This window comes from Schistocerca piceifrons, chromosome 1 (assembly GCF_021461385.2).
Source record: "Schistocerca piceifrons isolate TAMUIC-IGC-003096 chromosome 1, iqSchPice1.1, whole genome shotgun sequence".
In the NCBI taxonomy this organism is placed as follows: domain Eukaryota; kingdom Metazoa; phylum Arthropoda; class Insecta; order Orthoptera; family Acrididae; genus Schistocerca; species Schistocerca piceifrons.
This window is the reverse complement of record NC_060138.1, coordinates 282,326,938-282,349,358: the sequence shown is the minus strand read 5'-3', so window position 1 is coordinate 282,349,358 and position 22,421 is coordinate 282,326,938. Positions and strand designations below refer to the sequence as shown.

Here is a 22,421-nt window from a genome sequence, read left to right as displayed (position 1 = left end):
GTTTTGGGGACTATTTTTGAGTATGTGTACTGTGTATAACTACATTTTTGAGTTAGATAAAATCGTTACCATTACTTTACCCTAGTGACTGGGTTTCATTTGAATGCCTCTTATATTCGCCATGCATTGCTCCCAGAGTGATATGTACATTTTATGGCATGGTTATCATCAAACAAACATTTAAAACATAAATTCATTTCATGAGAAAACGTAAATTCAAACTCTCTGTAATCACACGGTTTTCACAGAAATTCACTTCAGTAAATTTGTGATAAAGTTAATGCAGTGACTGAATGAGACATTTCAAACCAGAAATAGCAAAAGGAATTTTATTTACTTTCCGTTTTGATAACGATTTTTAAAAAAGTACTGTTCCCTAAGTATTGAACATACAACTTTTAGATTATGAGCTGCATTGTGCTATGGAGCTGCTGGGTGATCTCATATTATTTTTAATGGTTTAGTGGCTCAATTCACCTTCTAGGCATCTCGGGTGTTAAATGTATGCCACTATAAATAATAAGAATACAACAATTATTTCAACAAAATAGATATTTAATTTCTGGACACCTTGTTCTAATAGAAATACATATTTAAACCTGTTCCATAGAGTATGAAACCTACCTGATGAGAAATCTGCTAGAGGTTTATCTGTTTCATTTGCTAACAAAATTAATTAGATGAAATAGCAGCTAAAGAAATGTTCTTACCTATTACACCGGCTACCAAAATTTTTATACACCCATGTGCGATGCCTCATAACACAAGGGGCTCGCAGCATTTGGTAACTCTTGCTACATGGCTAGTCCAGCACTACTCTCAAGCTAGAGTTACCCCAACTTCTTGGTGCTTCCTTAACATTAGTTACAGCTATTTAAGCAAAGACTCTCATATGGTGGAAAGATAACTCTAAGTTTATTTTCAAGTGCAATTGTGTTGTTGGTGTCTAATGGTTCCCACACTTTTAAATGCGTTAAATTAAACATTAGTTCTATGTTTACCGCTATGTACTCTGTGAAACATTGTTAAGTTCATGGCAGACAGTACATCCCATTGATACGCCCCATTGAACCAGTTATTTGGGCTTTTCCCCCTGTTTTGTTTGCATATGCAATGTGGGAAGAATGAATTTTTAAATGCCCCCTATGTGTGTTTTAATCAATCTAATTTCACATGCACAATCTCTACGAGAGTGAAATGTGGAGGACTGTAGTATATTCCTAGAACCATCATTTAAAGCCAATTCTTTTAACTTAATTAGTGGACTTTCTCAGAATAGTTTCCATCTGTCTTCACCCACTGAATACAGAACAAATTTGGTGCAGTGATTGCTGGTGGTACTGGACATTCCATGCTTAACTGTACATTATGTGTTGCAACACACACTGGGGACAAAAAAAAATAAAAAATAACAAAGGAAAAAACCACCATACCATCTCCATAAATTATATGAGATGTATTTTGTAGTGCATTTGAGCGTATATCAGGATTTGCTTGAAGCAGATGTAAACTGCAAGATCCTCAACCAGATCCTATCCAGTGATGAGACTATCTTCCACTTGTTGAAAGGTTAATGGACATAACTGCATTACACGGACTGGCAAACTACCAGTAGAGCACCAGCAGTTCCAGTGGAATTCCCCAAAGAACAGATGGGAATATCCACTGACAAAATTATGGCCCATCCTCCTTTGCTGGAAACTCCATCAAAGGGACACTGTACCTGGATATGCTGGAATAGTTTCTTTTACCACAGCTTGTGCAGGACGAACATGTGCATAATGTTTACTTCCAAAAGCATGGAGCATCATGCCATTATGCCACAGAGGTGTACATTTTTTTGAATTGTGTGTTTCCTGGAAGATGGATTGGGCATACATAACCCATGATCTGTGTGGCACAACCTCCCATCACACCCATGGACTGCTTCGTCTGACAATTTATCAAGGGACATTACTTCCACACAACTGTATCAACTCAATGACAGAGCTCCAAGACCAAATCAGACAGGTTGCTGCAGCTATAATGCCATAAACGCTCTGGAATGTCTTTTGGGCCATGGCAGCAGGTGGGACTTACGTCCAGATGTGATTGGTGCTGATGTTTTAACATGTTGAAATTACTTTGGTCACATTTTCACAAACGAGAGGCCATCAGGGTGGATGGCTGCAGTGTGTGAAACCTGGCACTCAATCCTACACCGTATTGAATTTCTATTCCTAAAAAGTCTTATTAAATGCACCCATCACAAAGTACAGCAAGAATGTTTCTTTAGCTACCGTTTCAGCTAACACACACACACACACACACACACACACACACACACACACACACACACACACACACACACACGTGTGTGTGTGTGTGTGTGTGTGTGTGTGTGTGTGTGTGTGTGTGTGTGTGTGTGAGTGAGTGATTATAGTCTCATAATTAATTTTACTGTTATGTTGGCTGGAGAACTTAACTAGTTGTGCATAGTGTTGCTTAAGAACTATCAGCTTTATAAAATATAAGGTGAACTCACATAGTGTATGTGAAGACAACGGTATAAATACAGAATATTGAATTATGCAATGTCACAAAATTGTTGACATCTGCATTTGTACTCCTGCTGCTTGCACAATCACAGGTAATGCACAGTTTCATTACACCTTTAATGGACAATTATATAATGTATTTAATTTTCCTTCAAAAGAATTTGATTCTGCTTGTTGGCTTTTTATTTTGCATGAGACAAGCCAGTGATGCAACCTGCTGGGAGTTCGTCTGCAGCATAGCATAAACTGGCCACTGTTGTGCATGCTATACAGGCCAAAGATATCGAAAGGACAAGCTCCTAGATGCCACTCATATACCACTTTTTAACAATCAATTATTGTTACTTGTTTCTTGAGATTATTTGGAAAACTTATCAAAAAAGTAATAAGCCTAGTATATTAGCTGAGTTGGGCAAAATGTAATATAAATGAAAAAATATACTATCTATCAGCAAAGATAATTGGACAGCATTTTCAACATAGCAGTAAGGGGGGAAAAATCATCCTTACTTTTTTTCCCTTGTTGAAAGCTTTTTTTTTTTTTTTTTTTTTTTTTTTTTTTTTTTAAATTGAGCCTGCTATTTTAAACAAAGTCACAAGAAAGAGAATCATTATATCAGCACCAGAAGGAAAAAAACTGATGTAATCTTAGTCCTCTTGTAGTGCATGTATTAAAAATAAATAAAGTATTGGAAATTTTTTTTTATTATATACAGATGAAAGCCACACTTAAATACTACTTTTCTACATAGTTGTCATTTAAATTAAGGCACTTATCGTAGCGATGGACGAGCTTGGAAATTCCTTCGTCGTAAAATTCGGCCACCTGCGCCTTCAACCACGTGGTTACCTCTTCTTGAAGCTGTGCGTCGTCATCAAAACGCTGCATAGCCAACCACTTCTTCATTGCTGGGAATAAGTGGAAGTCGCTCGGTGCCAGGTCGGGACTGTACGGCGGATGAGGAAACAACTCCCACTTAAAAGATTCGAGAACTTCACGAGTGGCATTTGTCATGTGGGCCCGGGCGTTGTCGTGAATCAGCAAGATCTTTGAGCCCAACTTTCCCCTGCGCTTGTTTTGTATTGCTCTTCTGAGGTTGTGCAGAGTTTGGCAATACCTTTGAGAGTTTATTGCAGTGCCTCTTCCAGGAAATCCACAAAAATCACACCTTTTCTGTCCCAAAAGACAGTTGCCATCACCTTCCTTGCCAACATTGCATTTCTTGGGTTTTTGGGGGGAATTTGTGTGCCCCCACTGCATTGACTGCAATTTTGTCTCGCAGTCCACATGCTTAACCCATGTTTCGTCACCAGTAACGATGCGATCGAGTAATGAGTCGCCATCTTTCTCATAAGCATCCAAAAACGTTAACGCTGCAGCCATTCGGTGATTTTTGTGAATCTCTGTCAAGATTTTTGGTATCCCTCTTGCACAAAACTTGTGGTAACCAAGCTTTTCGGTAATGATTTCATGCAACAAACTTTGTGAAATTTGTGGAAACTCATAGTGTGTTCCGTTATTGTGAAATTACGGTTTTCACGGACCGCGGCACCGACTTTTTCGACAAGTTCAGCAGTCACTATGCTGGGTCTTCCACTTCGCTCTTCGTCGTGAACGTTAGTTCGGCCATTTTTAAATTTTATGACCCATTGACGCACTCCACCTTCAGTGATTATGTTGTCCCCATACACTTCACAAAGCTGCCGATAGATTTCTATCGGTGTACAGTTTTTTGCAGTCAGAAACCTCATTACAGCACGCACTTCACACTTCGCGGCATTTTCAATTAACGCTGACATTTCAAACTGTCACAGTAACTCAACAGAGTACAGCACGAACCTCTCACTAGCACGGCAGGATGCCGACTGAGCGGCGGAATGCCATGACACCAAGATGGTCACGCTAGCCCCGCCCCTAACGGACACAAACGAAAACGTAATGTACTTTGTGGATAGCCCTCGTAGTTCCTAAAGCTAGGCTAATTTCATCTTTTTTACTCTTATGTATGTCTATCAACAGCTTTAATATTGCATTTCCTGAGAGCATTAAAACTGTCAATGAAAACTGAAGAACACAAAAACACCTTTAAAAGAACCTATGGTGCAATTACAATCTTACATTGACTGACGGTCAATGGGGAAACTGAAACTCACAGGAAACAATACTGTGCAAATGTTGGTGCCAGTATTCACCAGAGAGCAAAAAATGTGAAAGGAATAATATGCAAAACACTGCAAAATATTCTGTGTGCCTTCACAGTTGTAACAATGGAAGAAAATAATGAGAGCTGTTCACAAAATAAACATTTTACATTTGAATTGTTATCATGTACCTAGACATATGAAAATATATCATTTATTAATGGTGCGTCATTATCACTTAAAAGTAGAGAGACATTAAATTAGGAATGCAAAGAGCCAAGTGGCATTTTCTATGAGATTTAATTTCGTGACAAGTGTGGGAAGCCTACATTCAAAAATAGGACACATCCTCAGCAAGCACAAAGTAAAAGTGATTTGTTGCCATCAACCAAAGAAAGCAGCACTCTTTGGTTCTGTCACAGATGATTTGATGCTCAAGATGGTTGGGGTTTTAAGAGCCCCTGCAAGTGTGGCTTTCAGACATCAGACAAGACGATTTGTATAGTCATGAAAGATGCCTGGAAGACCTTAAGTACACCTGGCTCTTACACCCCGATAGATCAGCTGTGGCATGCATTGTCATTTGTCACTCTATTCAATACTGAAGAAACTATAGCAGAGACTTCATTGTTTTGGGACTCAGTGGTATAAGAAGCAGTTGAAATTCATTTGTTGAATAATTTAATTAACATAGATTGTGGTTACACTTTGGACATGTCATGGAATCTGGTGCTTTCTTTAATAAACTTGCAAAGACCTCTTCACAGTACAGCTCATGGGTTTATCAACCACTTAATCATACATTCATTTCAAGTATATGTGTACTTCTTTGCCACTGATAGTCCCTAGTGTTTGATGCAGCTGCACACCCGAAATGTAATGGAGCAATCACAAATATAGGATTCATAACATCATTAAGTGATGGCCATGCATGAAATTACTTGGTCTTTTGAAATGTTGTAAGGCTTTGTAAACAAAGTCCATAACTAAATAAAATCTTCTGTATCACTGCATTTACTACAAACCTCTATTCACTGATACAAAGAAATTATATGCAGAAAACAAAATTATGAGACAATCAGCAATTCCTTTATCAGTTAGTACAAAACACTCAAGTAAGTTTATATATAATTTCATTACAGATGTTACGTAATAATAAAATGTTAATGATGACAACTTTCAGTCTTATAGAAAAATGTTTGACAATGTTCATCAATATGGCTGGTTTTACATTCTTACATCAATGTTACAAAACTGAGATATTATCGATTCTTTTTATGAATTTGTTAACATTAACTGAAACTTTCTGCACTGATCTGTTCATTTGCTTCAGAAATGACCACAGACATATGTCAGCTAATGTTAGTTCATTTCCTACAACCCAATTGTATTTTGACAAATGTAGTTCAACAGTATTCTCTAAGTCAGTAATATTAATCTGTCTTGAACATAAATCAATTTTATCTAGCCATTCATCAATTTCCGATGCACTCTCTGTACCACACTTTTCATATAAACGAACTGGATCTTTTGTCTCAATTAAACGACTGAAGTATCTTGCTATATTAACTTCACCAAATATTTCTTTTCCTGTTGTATTAAATAATAGAACTGGATATGGCACATCTTTCCACAGAAATGTAATATTAGGACAGCTATTTAAGTTATTCTTCCTTTGAACAGAATTGAAGAGCTTTAGACATTGTGAAAAATTCACTTCTGTCTCAACATTTACATCAAAAGTGAATAATTTGCTTAGATATTTCAACAAGAACTGAAATGAAAACAGAGGAAACTGAGGGTTGCAAACTATTTTCATATCAAAAAGCCTCTCAAAATTAGACATGGACATGCTACAATATTTTTCATTGGGGATGCATACTCCATCCAGCTTTGGGCCATTTGTTATTACATCAACGTTATGAGAAAGTCGATTAACTTGTTGCTGAAGTTTCTCTAATTTTGAATGAACTGAATTCCACATATTTATAATATCGCTGAGGGTTATTTCCACATGAGATTTGTTCCTGAAACAAAAATGATAAGAAAATGCTGCATATATGGCAAAATACAGAAACTTGATAAATATTTTAGCAGAGTACTGCACGTTATATTCAGATGTGAATTTAAAAAAGACAAAAGAAAGAGAGAAATGATAATTTTACATTGACAAATCTCCATTCATAACAAAAATGCATTTTACACAGTCTTTACAAAAATCTTTCAGAATGAATTTCTCATAGACAAAAAGTATATGCTATCTTGAAAGGCTTGTAAGTTTTCATGATGAATCTATCTTTTAGTTACCATTTGTTCCACTGACATAATGAATGAACATACAGCATTTCATGGTCAATGTTCCCAATACATAAAAATAAACCATTACGTTACATTTGACCAAAGACTATAGATCACAAACACAGTAAGCAATGAAGCAGGCATAAAATGATTATTTTATTTCATCTGAAAGTATTTGAGTGGTAATGTTTATCAGCTGAGTACGGTATCTGTGCTGTTCGTTTTTGTGAGATTGCATACTTAGGCTAGGAAAAAGAGCGATACCTAAACTAGGAAAAAAAGCAGTAGCCAAACTAGGAAAAAGAACAGCAGCACAAAGGCTAGTGACTTCTCTGTAAGTGACATGTTGCATTATAAATGTAAGAGTATTATTGCAATGAAAGTGCACAACATGCCTCACAATTTTCTTGGAATGTGAACAATTTACGTAAAGCATAACTCAGACATTATTTTCAAATAGAGATGGCTCCATGTAACAGTAATACATAACTTAAATAAAACTAGTGACCTGCCCTAGCATTGCAGAGGTAGCTCTCAGTATCTGCGGCCACGTGATTTGTCTGGCATAGTGGTACTTTTGTTTACAGGAGTAGAGTTACGAGTAAAGCTCGGAGAACAGTAGGTAAATGAATATCACCACCTTCATATAAATTAAACTATTTAAGCATCCATAGCAGACGTCGGTGTATTGCAGCGCAGGAAAGTGCGAGCAGACTGCCAGACCACAACCCGTTAACTATGCGAGCCGCACATCAGAGACCTCCACGGCTTCTCATTGGTCACCAGGGAGGTTGCGACAGTCTGCTGCAAGTATCATTGCAGGAGACTGCATGTATATACATAAAGATTCTGGTAATAATAAGTGCATGTGGCTCAGTATCCTGGCGCAAGTCTTTCGGTTTGACATCACTTTGGCAACTTCTTCTTCCTAACGAGTTAAACAAATGGGAAAATGTGAAGTATCATGGAATCTGTTACATTTCATTTCTTGTGAATTTCTCCATCACTGACAAATGATTGGCAGATTATAAAACAGAGATAAAAATCCATGGTCTGAGGAGAATTCGATCCCATGACTTTTCAGTTCGGGACACATGCTAGGTCACTAGGCCCAACTCTAATTCTGCTCAGGGTTCACCGCTGTATGGAGTTTCTGCACCTGTACTGCTAGGTGACAACACCATCATTTTCAAAGTGGCAGTCAATTTTAATTCGTCATACTTCAGCCAATTTCCACAGAATATGAGGTCTGTTCAAAAAATTTTGAAACATTCATAATTTCGTGCCAATGGTGTGTTGGAGTGAAATGCAGTTGGCATCCCCGCACATGCCTGTGTCTAATGTGTAACTGCCAAAAGTTTCACTGTTGTATTTCTGTTAGTTTTTGTACACAGATGTATTGAGTATAGCACTGTGTTGCACAATTTGAAAATTTCGAGATGGTAGAATTAGAGTAGCGACACATCTGTATTAAATTTTGTGTGAAACTCAAGAAAATCTTTACAGAGACACATCAAATTATGCAGGAAACCTACCACGATGAGTGCTTAGGCAGTGCTCAGTGTTAACAATGGTTCATACAGTTTAAAAATGGCCAGGCGGAAGTTAAAGATGACCCTCGTTAAGGATGCCCTTCGATGTCTACTGATGATACACATGTCAGAAACGTCAATGAAGCTGTGTGTGCCAATCAAAGACTGACTGACTGAGAGATTGCAGAAGAATGTAACATTTCAGTTCGATCAAGTTATGAAATACTGACACAGCATCTTGGAATGCATTGTGTTGTAGCCAAGTTTGTGCCATGGCATGAGTCAAGACCAGAAAGATCTTTGCCTCGCAATCTGTGAAGAGCCTCATCCTTCACTCTCTCCAGACCTGACCCCTGCGGGCTTTTTTTTATTTCCAAAGATGAAAACCTCACCGAAAGGACAAAGATTTGTAATGATAGACAAGATAAAAGAAAATTCACAGATGGCGCTTCGTATAATCCAGCAAGAGGCGTACTGAGACTGCTTCTGGAAGTAGAAACAGCACTGGGAGTGGTGTATCAACTGTGGAGGACAGTATGCACAATAAGTAAAAGGTAAGCGTAGAAAAATTTTGTGGACCATGTTCCAGAATTTTTTGAACAGACCTTGTATTTATAAATTATACACGCAAACATTCCTCATGAATCACTCTACTTATTAGTCAAAACCAGAGCAAATCCATACAGTAGTTCCTTAAATTAGCCCATACATACTGACAGAAGTGAACAGAGACTTTGAATTTTATTCAAACACACACACACACACACACACACACACACACACACACACACACACACACACACACACACACACAGAGAGAGAGAGAGAGAGAGAGAGAGAGAGAGAGATTTATATTGGAATTGCTAGAACAACATCCAAGATTAGAATTTTAACATTCTAACATCCAGCATGATGTTCATGGAGGAGTCAAACTGCCATAAAGGCAAAGAAGAGTTCAGGTTTAAAATCAAATACATGAACTCAGGAATGTTAATTCTCTCTAAATTTATCTACAGCTATTTGTACGTGGAACACAGGCAGCACTTTTACCGTCTGCAAAGTACACATTGATATACTGAACTGAATCCTTTCACCAAAATTATGCCCAGGCGATATATGACATACAAAGTCTAAAATTACTTCACCATTGCTGAGAATAGAGGAATACTTCATGAAATGTACAAAAATTAAGCATGAAAAATAATGAAAATGGGACGAGTTATATTGTAGAGCATTTTCAGCAACTGGATTCTGGGTGTACCCAGGGTGGGCACCACTGCTGTATACATTCAAGTGGTCAGGTTGTTGAGTGGTGGTCATTGCATTGTAGAAAGCAATGCAGTGAACATGTCAGCTGGTAAATACTGTGAGTGGTTTCACATGTAGCCTTACCTTCAGTGTTGTACATTTTATCAGCACTGGGTATGGATCACGTCACGTTGGTAGTCACAATGTTAGCCTATGCCATCATACTGCCCGTCCACATCACTAACTCAAGACATTTCTCCAACATGTCATTGTTAAACCCTTACTTTATAAAGGTCATAAGAGAGAGATGTCAATAACTACCAACACATTTCACAGTTGACATCATTTTTTCAAACTTTTTTAGGAGTTGATGTATTCTAGAATAGTATCTCACCTTAGCAATAATAATATCCTCAGCAAAAACATAATTTGTGTTTCAGAAGAGTTGCCCAACTGAAATCCATTTACATTTTCACTCACCAAATTTTACAAGCATTAAATAATAAAATTGTGCTGGTGGCTATCTTCTACAACCTAAGATCATGAATCACATTTATTTTCCTAGATAAATTGAAGTTTTTATTGGCTTGCTGGTGTAGCCAACCAATGGATAATATCATGTCTAACCAAAATAATGCAGAAAGCAGTACTTGGTATCAATCAGTTTCATCCAGGGACATTAATCTAAAGGGAGAAATCATGTATGAGGTTTCCCAATGCTCAGTCTTAGGTCCACTATTGTTCCCCACATATGTACATGATCTTCCATCCAATATAGGTGTACACAAGCAGAATCAGATCTCTTGGTAGATAATACTAGCATTGAAGTCAATCCAAGAACGCACACAGCAACAGAAGAAATAGTAAAGAAAGTTCTTAAAAATGTAATTGACTGATTTTCTGTGAATGGCTTCACGTCAATGTCTGGGAAACTTGCCTTTTCCCCTTGTACGTATTAAGCAGAAAGTGCTTGCCTGCAACAGAAAGGTGCTGCAACATCTGAATGTCAACAGTGTCTGGATAGTAAAGGTGGCACTGAAACACCCATGATTCTGAGGAGAGAAAGGTATTGCCAGAATCTCCTCCACTGTTTCCAATGGAGAAAGGTAGGGTGATAGGGGACAGAGCACGAAATTTTTGCAAAATCGCAACTCAAAGTGTTGGAGATTGCAATAGGGTCCATCATGAAATTGTATGCTACTGTCAGGCTGGAAACTGGGGAATGGATCTTGGTCCCTGAGAGCTGTCGGAGGTTGGCCCACATTATGGAACAGGGGCTGGAACTGTTAATAGAACTAGTGAACCAAATCCAGCTAACTATTTGGTATCCAAAAGAACACGACGGCACTGTGCACATGTCTGTTTATAATGAATGCAGTTTTTCATCATAGGATGACATTTAAAAATGCAGAGAACATGTCTCCGCGTGCGAATTGCATCATGGCATGCCTCAGTCCACCAAGGGACTGGGCCATGGCGTGGTAAAGAGGAAGTATGAAGAATAGAACGTTCTGTGAGGGTAAGGATAATGCTTGTAAGATATTCCACCTGGTCATCACAGCTGGGGGAAACGTATTCATCCAAGGTTGCTAGGGAGTAGTAAAGCCTCCAGTTGGCCTTAGTAAGCCGCTATTTAAGTGTGCACGGAGGTGGGATAGAAGTCAGCAAATGGATACCTCACAGGAAATGGTCACTCGAGTAGGTGGCAGAAAGAACAGATCACTCAAGACAATGAGCAAGATGGGTAGTGCAGAAGGATAGGTCCAAATAGGAATAGGTGTGCAAGGAGTCTGAAAGGAACGTGGGTGCTCCTGTGTTAAGGCAGAACAGGTTAAATTGATTAAGAAGGTCATCCAAGAGGGCACATCTTGGACAAGTTCTGGGAGAACCCAAAATGGTATGGTGGGCAGCAGAAATGGGTGAGATAGCTGCCCAATAAGCTGCAGGAAGTCGACCCGTTGACATAGAATTATGGAGGGATGTAAATGGTACAATGGGAAAAGGTCAAGTAAGGAAGGAAAAGACGAACTGCAAAGGCTTGAAGGCAGGTATCTAGGGAGATGGGTTGACTATGAACGTCATCCAGTGTGATCAGTATGACTACCCCATGAGATGGAATGCCAACCTCAGGCGGAACGTCAAAATGGACCACGAAGAAACGCGAAAGCTCAAAGCAGTCGTGAGGATGCATTTTTGTTTCCTGAAGGCACAGTACAAGTGGACACTGCAATACTAAAAGCAGCTGCAAATCCTCTTTGTGGGATAGAAGGCCATGAACGTTCCATTGGCAGAGAGCCATGATGAGGAAAAAATGAAGTGGTGTCACCTCAGCAGCTGTCGAGGGCCAGCCTGGGAAAACTCGCTGCTACGGGGCACCAAGGCAGGAGGATCCTGCTCCATGAGATCCACACAAGTGTCGGCTTTCTTCTGCTGTCGGACTGTGGAGTACAATGCAGAAAAATGGTTGGTGGTGCATACCAGTGAAAGCCTGCTCATCAAGATACACAGGACAATCTCAACAGAAAGCGGCATGGTCGCCACTGCAGCTGATACAGCACGGAGGAGGAGGTGGACAATCGTACTCGTGCACATCCCTACCACAGGTTATACATTTGGCCTGGTGTTGACAAGACATTCAAATGTGGCTGAAATGATGACACTGGTAGTAGTGCAGGAATGTATGGTCAGACTGTGAGAACCCCATAGCCTGCTTTGGACGGAAGCATCAGTCTATCAAAGGTGAGAAAAAGTGTGTGTGGGCACTAAGGAGGCCTCTACCTTTATCGTCACCCGATGGATGGCAATGACAGCCTGATCAGATAGGTATGCTTGGATTTCGGCCTCAGTCAGATCGTTGAGCAACCTAGTGTAAATTACACCACAGGAAGAATTCAGTGTTTGACGGTCCTCGATACAAACAGGATAGCCATGGAAAAGTGAAGCGGCAAGCAGTTGTTGTGTTTACAAACCAGAAGTAATCTCCAAAAGCCAAATGCCATTCCGTAAACAAGAGCAGGATTTCACAGGACCGGCAACTGCATCAACACCTTTCCAGATAATAAATGAATTTACCACTGCGAAGGACTGACCTCCTACAGTAAGTGAAACCACAAGGAACCGTGGTGCAGCTGGGAGAGTCTTTGAATCGTAAGCCTCATTTCGTTTATGTTTTGTAGATTTTGATTGTGAAGATGATTGGCTGAGTGCGAGAAGATACCCCATGATTGCCAGCGTCTCCGATGCCACGCTTCTTCCAGCTGGGGTCCTCCTCCACAAGGGTGCGCACCCGCTTTAGGTGATTGTTCATACTTCAGGTCACAACCTCCCGAACACCTTACAGAGGAACCCCTCTCTAGGCCTAGGGGGTTTTTCTGAACCCTGCCTGTCGATCCAGGGTGGGAATTTCATGTTACCCAGTCACCTGTTACGCATCAAACACATGGGGCTGGCTTCAGAGTGCATAGGAAGGAAGGAGAAAAAAAGAGGAGCCTCAAACACTGAAGCAGAGGAAGGATAGGAGAAGGTGAACGGGAAAGAAAAACAGTGGTGAGATCAGCTACAGACAGTGCAGAAAATTCCCCAAGCGAGGGGAAAAAGAACAGCAAGAGGAAAGACATGCAACACGGAAGGGAAAAGATGCTGCAAAGGCAGGGACCCCATTATAGATTTCTCCCCCAAGTGAGCAAAAATCTTAAGCACTAACATCACCATCTTTTGAAATGAACTGTTTTTAAATGGAGAAAGCAAGGCCAATGGTATGTGTGTTCCATTAAAACCACTGTTATTTTATTTCAATAAAACAAAACACATTTGCGACAAAAATACACATTTCCTTGGAGTCGCAAGACAGATTTAAAATACCTTCACTGACTTCAGAAATAACCTTAGATAAAAGTAGCCCCCTTGAAAGAAGTGTACAAGGCAGAGAAGAGTTGGTTGTGTATGGGTGTGACCACTAATAAAATGTTAATTCTATTACATTCATTATTGTCGGTTATTAGTCATTGTGTTGTGTCTATTATTTTACAGATATTGTGCGATTTCCTTTTTGAAAAATATAAGTACACAGTGCACAAACCACCCACCAGTGACTGCCACAATTTTCTTCTTCTTACTATCCACATTTTACAAAATATGCTACAATATATAAAATGCCTATAAAACACCGCACTGTACAACGTACTTGCGGTGAGACAGTCACAATTCCTGAAATTCATTGCCCATTGCCCATGGCCTCTGGCCTGCTGAGGAGCTCCGCAGTCCTAGGTCCTTGGATAAACCACGAAAATCTGTCACATTATGCCACACATAAACAGACCCAGACTGGAGGCAGATCGGTGAGACTAGATCCGATGACCAGAGCTTACACATTTGTGGGAAATGATAGGCTTCAGATTGGCAGGTCAGATCCGTTAAGAGATACCCAGAGAAAAGACCTGCAGTTTTGGCCCATTGTGGACGTCCATTTGTGTGGCCAGCTATTCACGTGTCACAGACACCATGTTGATGAAATGAGGTCAATGAGATTTTTCCAGCATTTTCCTGATATTTTCCTGACACATTTGAAATTCCCTGACTTCCAGAACTTGTGGCAACCCTGGATATCTTCAATTACTGTGTTGCGTAATTAAGAGGTTTATAAAGTCACCAGTGGATACAATGGAAGAGCTAACAGTATCAGATATAAAGAGCATTTATTAGGAAAAAAGTGTAATAATTGCATAGCTCATCTTTTGCATATCATTTGCTAACTGCAGGCCACAAACCAATGGGAGTTGATGAATTACTATCCTCCATAAAAAACTGAAAGGTTATAGGCTTGATATTCTTAAAGAACTGGAAATTTTGAAGTGTATGTCTGTTAATGATGTCCTCATTCTCAATCAACAGCAACAATTGTAAAATAAAAATTTCTTTAATTGCTCTTAACCACTATTTGCAACCGTTTGACATATTGTCATATTTCGGCTGAAGTATTATTCTAAGTGCTTGTAAAAATTTCAAATTACAGAGAGCTTCAATTTATCGAGTGTCAAAAAAATGAAGAGTTGATTGAATAGGAAAAATCTCTGTTCAAAAATGTTATTTTCTTGGAAACACAAGACTGCACAAATTTTAGAATATAAACCCTCCAAAAATCCTGTAATACAATCCTGTAGTAATGACAAAACTTGGTAGTTAATGATATATTTCAAACATAAGGTTTTGTTCATTAAAAAATGTGGGTTCAGTTGTCATGCCTATTCTACATACTTGAAAGTAGTAATGTTAGTACTGTTATAGGAATATATTAATTGAACAACATTGCTTTAGTGCACAATATGAATTAGTGTTGCCTCTATGTCCTGTCATCTTTAAAAGTGTAGTTACTCTCAATTTTAATATTTTGTGACTAACTAGCAAAAACTTACCTACAAATGTCGAAATAATCATCCTGAACAATGCCACAGTTACCTCCAAGCCTCAGTTAAATTCAATTCAGAATTGCCTGTTAGATCTGAAGAAGCAGTGTCAGCTAACATTTGTCTAAACAGGCTAGAGTCGGTGGAGGCTGTAAGTCATGACCTAAGTTTTTCAAAAGTAATGAACAAGCTGATCTTCATGTTAAATGGGTTGTTAAAATAAAATCATACTAACTATACTTTAAATATATGAAGTGTTGCCATTTTTATTGAAAATTCTTGTTGTATGGTCTTCCGTCCGAAGACTGGTTTGGTCCAGCTCTCCATGCTACCCTTTCTTGCGCAAGCTTTATGATATCCAAATAAATACTGCAACCTACATCCTGAATCTGCTTACTGCATTCATTTCTTGGCCTCTCACTACAATTTTTACCCACCACACATGCAGTTCTCATATATCATTTTCGTCCTTTTAATTATTTTTATTGTATTCCACAGCTGTTATGCTTTTTCATTTTATAGCATTAACTATATAATTTATTTATTACTTATCTTTATGCTTTTGTTATTAAGCTTGGTGTCTCGTTATAACTATTTTCATTAATAATGTAACTCTTCACCAACTTTGTGCCACTCAGTGCAAATTGCTCCCCATAGGTAGTGCACACTGTGCTGTTTCCCTGTAGCAGCAAAATCAGTTGACAGACCTTTTAGTATGACGCCAGTCCCTAGTGGCTTGCTGTATCTGTGGTTTTAATATTGACTTTAGGAGATACAACAAACTTACTTATCTGACCTGAGCACTTTAGCTCATATGTTTTTTATTATCTCCCCATGCAATGTGAATCTATGTAAGTAATACTTTTTCAGTTTTTAATACTACTGGTGCTACTTAATGCTTTTGTTGTTGATAGATTAGAAATCTACTCAGCAAGCGGTGGCAGGAAAACGCACACACAAAAGGATTTAACTTTCACAAGCTTTTGGAACCAGTGGCTCCTTCATCTGGCACAAAGTTGAAGGGGAAGGAAGAGGGGTGAAGGAGAAGGACTGGAGAGGTTTAGGGAAAGGGATACAGTTCAGGAAAGTCACCCACAACCCCAGGTCAGGGGAGACTTACGGCACAGGATGAGAAGAAAAGACTTCCTTTCCTTCTCATCCCATCCAGTAATTCTCCCCTGACCCAGGGTTCTGGATGACTTTTGTGAACTATACCTCTTTATTGTGATGGAGTCTTTTAATTGTAATGGATGGCTACACCCTGATAGTAGAAAAAGAAAGAGAAGGAAAAATATTTGTCGAATATGTGCTGGGGGAAGCTTATGGAAGATGGAATGTTGTATATGTGATAGATGCAAGGAGACACAGGAAGGTTTCGGATACATCATAGAATGAGTAGACAGAGATTTAGAAGCATTTCCAAGAGCAGGCCATAACTTAATTATGAACTGCAGACTAAAACTGAAGAAATTGCAGAAGGTTAGGTGTTAGATACAGGAGCTCGATAAACTGAAAGAACTAGATATTGTGGAGAGTTACAAAGAGAGCATTAGGCAAAAGGTGGCAGAAAGAGGAGACATGAATACAATAGAAGGTAAATGGGTAGTTCTGAGAGATGAAACAGTGAAGGCACAGGACCAAATAAGCAAAAAGACATAACTCTGTAGAAATTTTTTGATAACATACATTTTAGTGAATATAACTGATGAAAGAAAATATACAAAGGCAGCAAAAGAAGATGACAAAAGGGCATAGAGATATATAAAAATGGAAATTAACAGAAAGTTCAACGTAGCATTGCAGGAATGGATAGAGCAGAAATGCAAAGTTGTAGAAGAATGTGTACTTATGGAACAGGTAGATACCACGTATAGCTTCACTTTTTTTATGTAAGTTATATGAGATTGCAAAAGTATGCTTACACTTCAAGAAGAATGTAATAACCCCCATAGTCACAGTTGCAAACTACCAACACAAATTATTTAAAGAAGAATGAAAAGAGTGGTAGAAGCCAACCTTTCAGATGATTAGTTTGAGTTCCAAAGAAATGTATGAACAGGCAAGACAATATTGACCATACAATGTATCTTAGAAGACTGACTGAGTAAATGCAAACCTACAGTTACAATACTTGATGATTTAGAGACTGTGGAATTGAATACACTCTTTGAAGTTCAGAAGGGAGTAGGGACAAAATAAAGGAGGTGAATGATTCACCAATCACACTGAAAAAAATCCAAGAGACCACGAGAAATGAAAGGTTAGACATTTACTAATGTCATTTTAATTCTATCAGAGATGGCAAAGTACTTGGAAGATCAACTGAATGCAGCATGCAATGACACACACACACACACACACACACACACACACACACACACACACACACACACACGGGTTAAGGGAAGGAGTAAAGAAAAATTAATTCAGGTAACAATTAGATCAGGAAATGAGACACTAAAATTGGAAGACAATGTTTGCAATTTGGGCAGAAAGATAACTGATAAACACTGAATATTAGATGGCTAGATCAAATAACTACTGAAGAATTACTGAATCAAAGTGCAATGACAAGAAGTATACAGTACAACTAGACTACAAGATGGGGTCTGTTGATAGGACACATTATGAGGCATCAAGGAATTGTTGGTTTCATTGCAATAGATATGCAGAGGATAAATTAGAATGGACAGTTACATGAAACCAGTCTTTGGACTGTTGACTACAAATCACAACATTCTGCAGATTGTTACTATAGATCATACTGACATGGTCAAAAGCTTTTTCAAAATATACAATGCCAAGCTATTTCCTAATCATTAGTCAGCCGCCTCTTTCTGTAATTTAAACTATGGTTTGCAAATGGTCCATTGTGAAATATCCATATTTATAGCTAACTTTTTTTAATGTAAATGGACAGATAAAAAAATCTACTCACCAAGCGGTAGCAGGGGAACACACAAACAAAAGGATTGACGTTTCACAAGCTTTCAGAGCCAGTGGCTCCTCCTCCTGGTGGAAGAGTTAAAGGGGAAGGAAGAGGGGTGAAGGAAAAGGACTGGAGAGATTTAGGGAAAGGGGTACAGTTTAGAAAAGCCACCGAGAACTCCGGATCACGGGAGACTTACCAGATGGGATGAGAAGGAAAGACTGATTGTTGGGGACAGCACCGGATGAGATTTGAAATCCTGAGAGCTTAAAGGTGGAAGACAGGGTAATATGCAAGACAGAGATTACTACTAAAACATCATGCACTAGTTAATAAGAGTGAAAAGCTAAATGCATTGTATGTAACAGAGGTGGGAGCGGGAGAATCGAAAAACAGACAAGTCAGAAAATGAAAGATGTAGAAAACCAAAATGGAGTGAAGAAAAGAATAGTTACTTTCTCTTACTAGTGCCGATCCCTCCAAAAAACAACTTCAGAGCACCCCACTTGTCACCCAGTATTATCCTGGTCTTGAATGTGTCAATCAGCTACTTCAACAAGACCATGACTTCCTAAAATCATGCCCTGAAATGAGATCCTTTCTGTCTGAGATTTTGCCCACAACACCTAAAATAACTTTTCATCACCTTCCCAATCTCCGCAATATCCTTGTCAGACCCTATGCTCCTTCTGCACCGGTCTCCCTACCCGATGGTTCCTAACCCTGTGATCATCCCCAGTGCAGTACTTGCCCTATGCACCCTCCTACCACCACCTATTCCAGCCCTGTAAGTGGAAAAACATATACTATCAAAGGGAAAGCCACCTGTGAAACAACATGTTATACCAGCTGTTATGCAAACACTGGTTAGCCTTTTATATTGGCATGACCACTACCCAGTTATCTGTCAGGATGAATGGGCATAGGTAGAGGGTGTATAGAGGAAACACACAATATGCTGTTGCAGAGCGTGCTGTACAACATACAGCCATGGCCTCGGTGCCTGTTTCACCACATGCGCCGTCTGGATTTCTCCCAGACACCAGTTTCTCAGAACTCTGCAGACGGGAACTAACACTACTAGATGTCATTGGCTCTTGCCACCCACCTGGCCTTAATTTACGTTGATTCCTTCTGTCTCAGCATTTATTCACAGTAACTATTCCTTTCTTCACTCCATTTCAGTTTTATACATCTTTCATTTTCTGAGCCGTCTATTTTTTTAACTGTCCCCCATCCTGCCTCTATTACATACAACGTACTTAGCTTTTCATCCTTATTAATTCGTGCATGATTTTTTAATAGTAATCTCTGTCTTGCATATTACCCTGTCTTCAACCTTTAAGATCTCAGGATTTCAAATCTCACCTGGAGCAGTCCCCAGCAATTGGTATTTCCTTCTCATCCCGTCCAGTAAGTCTCCCCTGACCTGGAGTTCTGGGTGGCTTTTCTAAACTGTACCCCTTTCCATAAACCTCTTCAGTCCTTTTCCTTCAGCCCTCTTCCTTCCCACTCAACTCTTCTACCAGAAGGAGGAGCCACTGGCTCCAAAAGCTTGTGAAAGTTCAGTCCTTTTGTTCATGTGTTCCTCTGCTGCCGCTTGGTGAGTAGATCTTTTTATCTATCTATTTACATTATATTATCAACAACTGATCATTTTCATTGTTATAACTTATTAGTTGCTTTGCTTGATTAAATCCAAAGGTTATTTCTCTGTTAATGATTTTAATGAACATCTTTTCCAATATGGAAAGAAGGCTACCACATGTTCAGCTTTTTATAAGGGGCAGTCATATGAAAACAAGACAGATGGAGAAAGTAAGTAAACTGTTCACTACCGTATCTCAAAAGTAATCCCCATAACTGTTAATACATTTATCCCACTCTGAGACAAGACGGTCAATGCCTTCGTGTAATGACGATTGCGGTTGCCTACAGAACCACGATTGTACCCACACGTGCATCTCTTCATCCGAAGCAAATTGATCGTCACAAATGCTTTTCTTAAAGACTCCAAAAATATGGGAACCTCATGAACAGAGAAAAATGTAGTATTGTTGATATGTAGGGCTTCTCAGTAAACTTCTGCAGTATACTCTAAACAACCTTGACAACATGTGGGCCTTATGTCTGACCTCAGATTATCTTCTAAGATTCTAAAACAAATGAATGCCAAATATTGGGTAGTAGTATTGAGGATCGCTTCAGCTATCCTTCCTACAGATAGGTGTGACTTGTGCTTTCTTCCATCCACTGGGCACAGTTTTCTGTTTGAGGGATCTATGGCAGAAAAATGATGGGCTAATTCAGCTACAAATTCAGTATAGGTTGTTCTGACAATGCTGTAGAAGTTTCACTGGAAAGCTCTTACACACCCTCATTTAGTCCTCCTCATGCAATTTTCATATTTTTTGCTGTTGATTTACTTCGGATGAAGAGTTGCACACCTGGGTAAATCATGCTTCCACAGTGTGAGGGTTTCTATTTTCAAGAAGTATGCTTATACCTGACAGAACACCTCCCCCTTTCTTCCAGCTGTTCTTTGTGTAAAGCTACCATTTCCATAAAGGAAAATAGGCTATCTATTCTGGACACAATCTGGTTAATTAGTCAAATTACAACTTAATCGTTTCACATGAATATTTCGTCTAAATAATTTGTCATCAGACTCCTTTCCCTTCTTCATACCACATTCTTAGATCTGTGTTGATAAAAACCATGTAACTTCACCAGTGAGGAGCCCCATGCCACAAGTGGCACTGCAGACTCTGAGCAACTGATTACAATGATAAACTTGTCGAAAGGGTGTCTTCCACTGCACCAAGGTGCCCCAGGAGCACCTCAAAAGTAAGTATCCAATCGCAACAAACATAGAACTCTCTCAATACCTTAAAGTTAGCAGAATGCCAGTTATGAAAAATTACTCAATTATACTAATTGCTAAAGGTGCAGGTGCTTTACAAATCATTGAAATATTAACCAACATATCTGTACCCTTACAGTAGACAACGTCAAACATTTTCCCATTAAGGCATTGACCATTTGTCTCACAGAGGGATAAATATATTAACAGTTTACTTAATTGTGTTTGCATCTGCCTCATTTTCAATTGACTGCCCCATATATGTATTGTCCAGCTTGCTCATAGAGTAGAGATATTACAATATTGTTGCAGTTGCAGGCAATTATTTTCTTTCACAAAATCTATAAAAATTTTGTAAGTTCCTTTTGTACTTTTGCTCCAGCTTTAAGCTTAGCTACAGCAACCCCAATCACAATCTGCATCCTTTCCTTTCTTCATAGCCCTAATGACTTTACATACTTAATTTGCTGTAATTTCTGGAATTCACTGTTTTCGTTATTAAATATCCAAGTTTCCGATTCATGTCTCTAACCAAAGATATCATTATCTCAACAAAAATTATCAGTTTTTGAAAATATAATGTAGCTGGGTCGATAAAAAAATTTACTCACCAAGTGACGGCGGTAGAATACACATATACAAGGTAACAAAATCTAACACTGGCCCACACACACACACTTGGCTGCAGTCTCAGGCAATTGAAGCCACACTGTGAGCAGCAGCAGTGCATGACAGGGAATGATGACTTGGTGGGGATAAGGAGGATACTGGGGCAGGGTGGGAGAGGGATAGTAGGGTAGGTGTGGCGTACAGTGAAGTGCTGCTGGGGAGTGCACAGGAAGGAGGTGGAGAGAGGTGATTGTAGCTATGTGCAGTCAGGAGGTTAGACGGAGGGGAAGGGAGAGTAGGGGAGGGTGGAGAGGGTAGGAGAAAAGTAAAAACACTGGGTGAATGGTGGAATGGGAACAAGAAAGGGGCTGGACGGATGAGGACAATGACTAACGAAGGTTGAGCTCATGATGGTTATGGGAATGTAGGATATATTGCAGGGAGTTTCCACCTACGCAATTCAGAAAAGCTGGTGTTCATGAGAAGGATCCATATGGCATAGGCTGTGAAGCAGTAATTCTAATGAAGGATGTCATGTTTGGCAGCGTGCTCAGCAACAGTGTGGTCCACTTGTTTTTTGGCCACAGTTTGTGGATGGCCATTCATGCGGACAGACAGCTTGTTGCAACAGTGGTTGCAGCTCAGCTTATAGATCACATGACTGGTTTTACAGGTTGCCCTGCCTTTGATGTGACAGGTGACGTTTGTGACTGGGCTGGAGTAGGTGGTGGTGGGAGGATGTACGGGTCTTGCATCTACTGTAGGTCTGTTAGAGGGGTATGAGCCATGAGATAAGGGTTTGGGAGCACGGATTGTGTAGGTTCGATGGACAGTGGAATACCACTGTGGGAGGTGTGGGAA

The 22,421-nt window shown here is 39.3% G+C and overlaps 1 protein-coding gene across 1 annotated transcript in view; it reads right to left on the bottom strand.

Annotated features, from left to right (window-relative positions):
• Positions 1-5,343: 5,343 nt before the first annotated feature.
• The window catches only part of LOC124783379 (phenylalanine--tRNA ligase alpha subunit), a 145,035-nt gene continuing 127,957 nt past the window's right edge, over positions 5,344-22,421 (bottom strand). Inside the window, exon 10 of the mRNA XM_047254057.1 lies at positions 5,344-6,706. Coding sequence (XP_047110013.1) covers positions 5,926-6,706 — 781 coding nt within the window. The 3' untranslated portion in view covers positions 5,344-5,925. The remainder of the gene's footprint in view (positions 6,707-22,421) is intronic.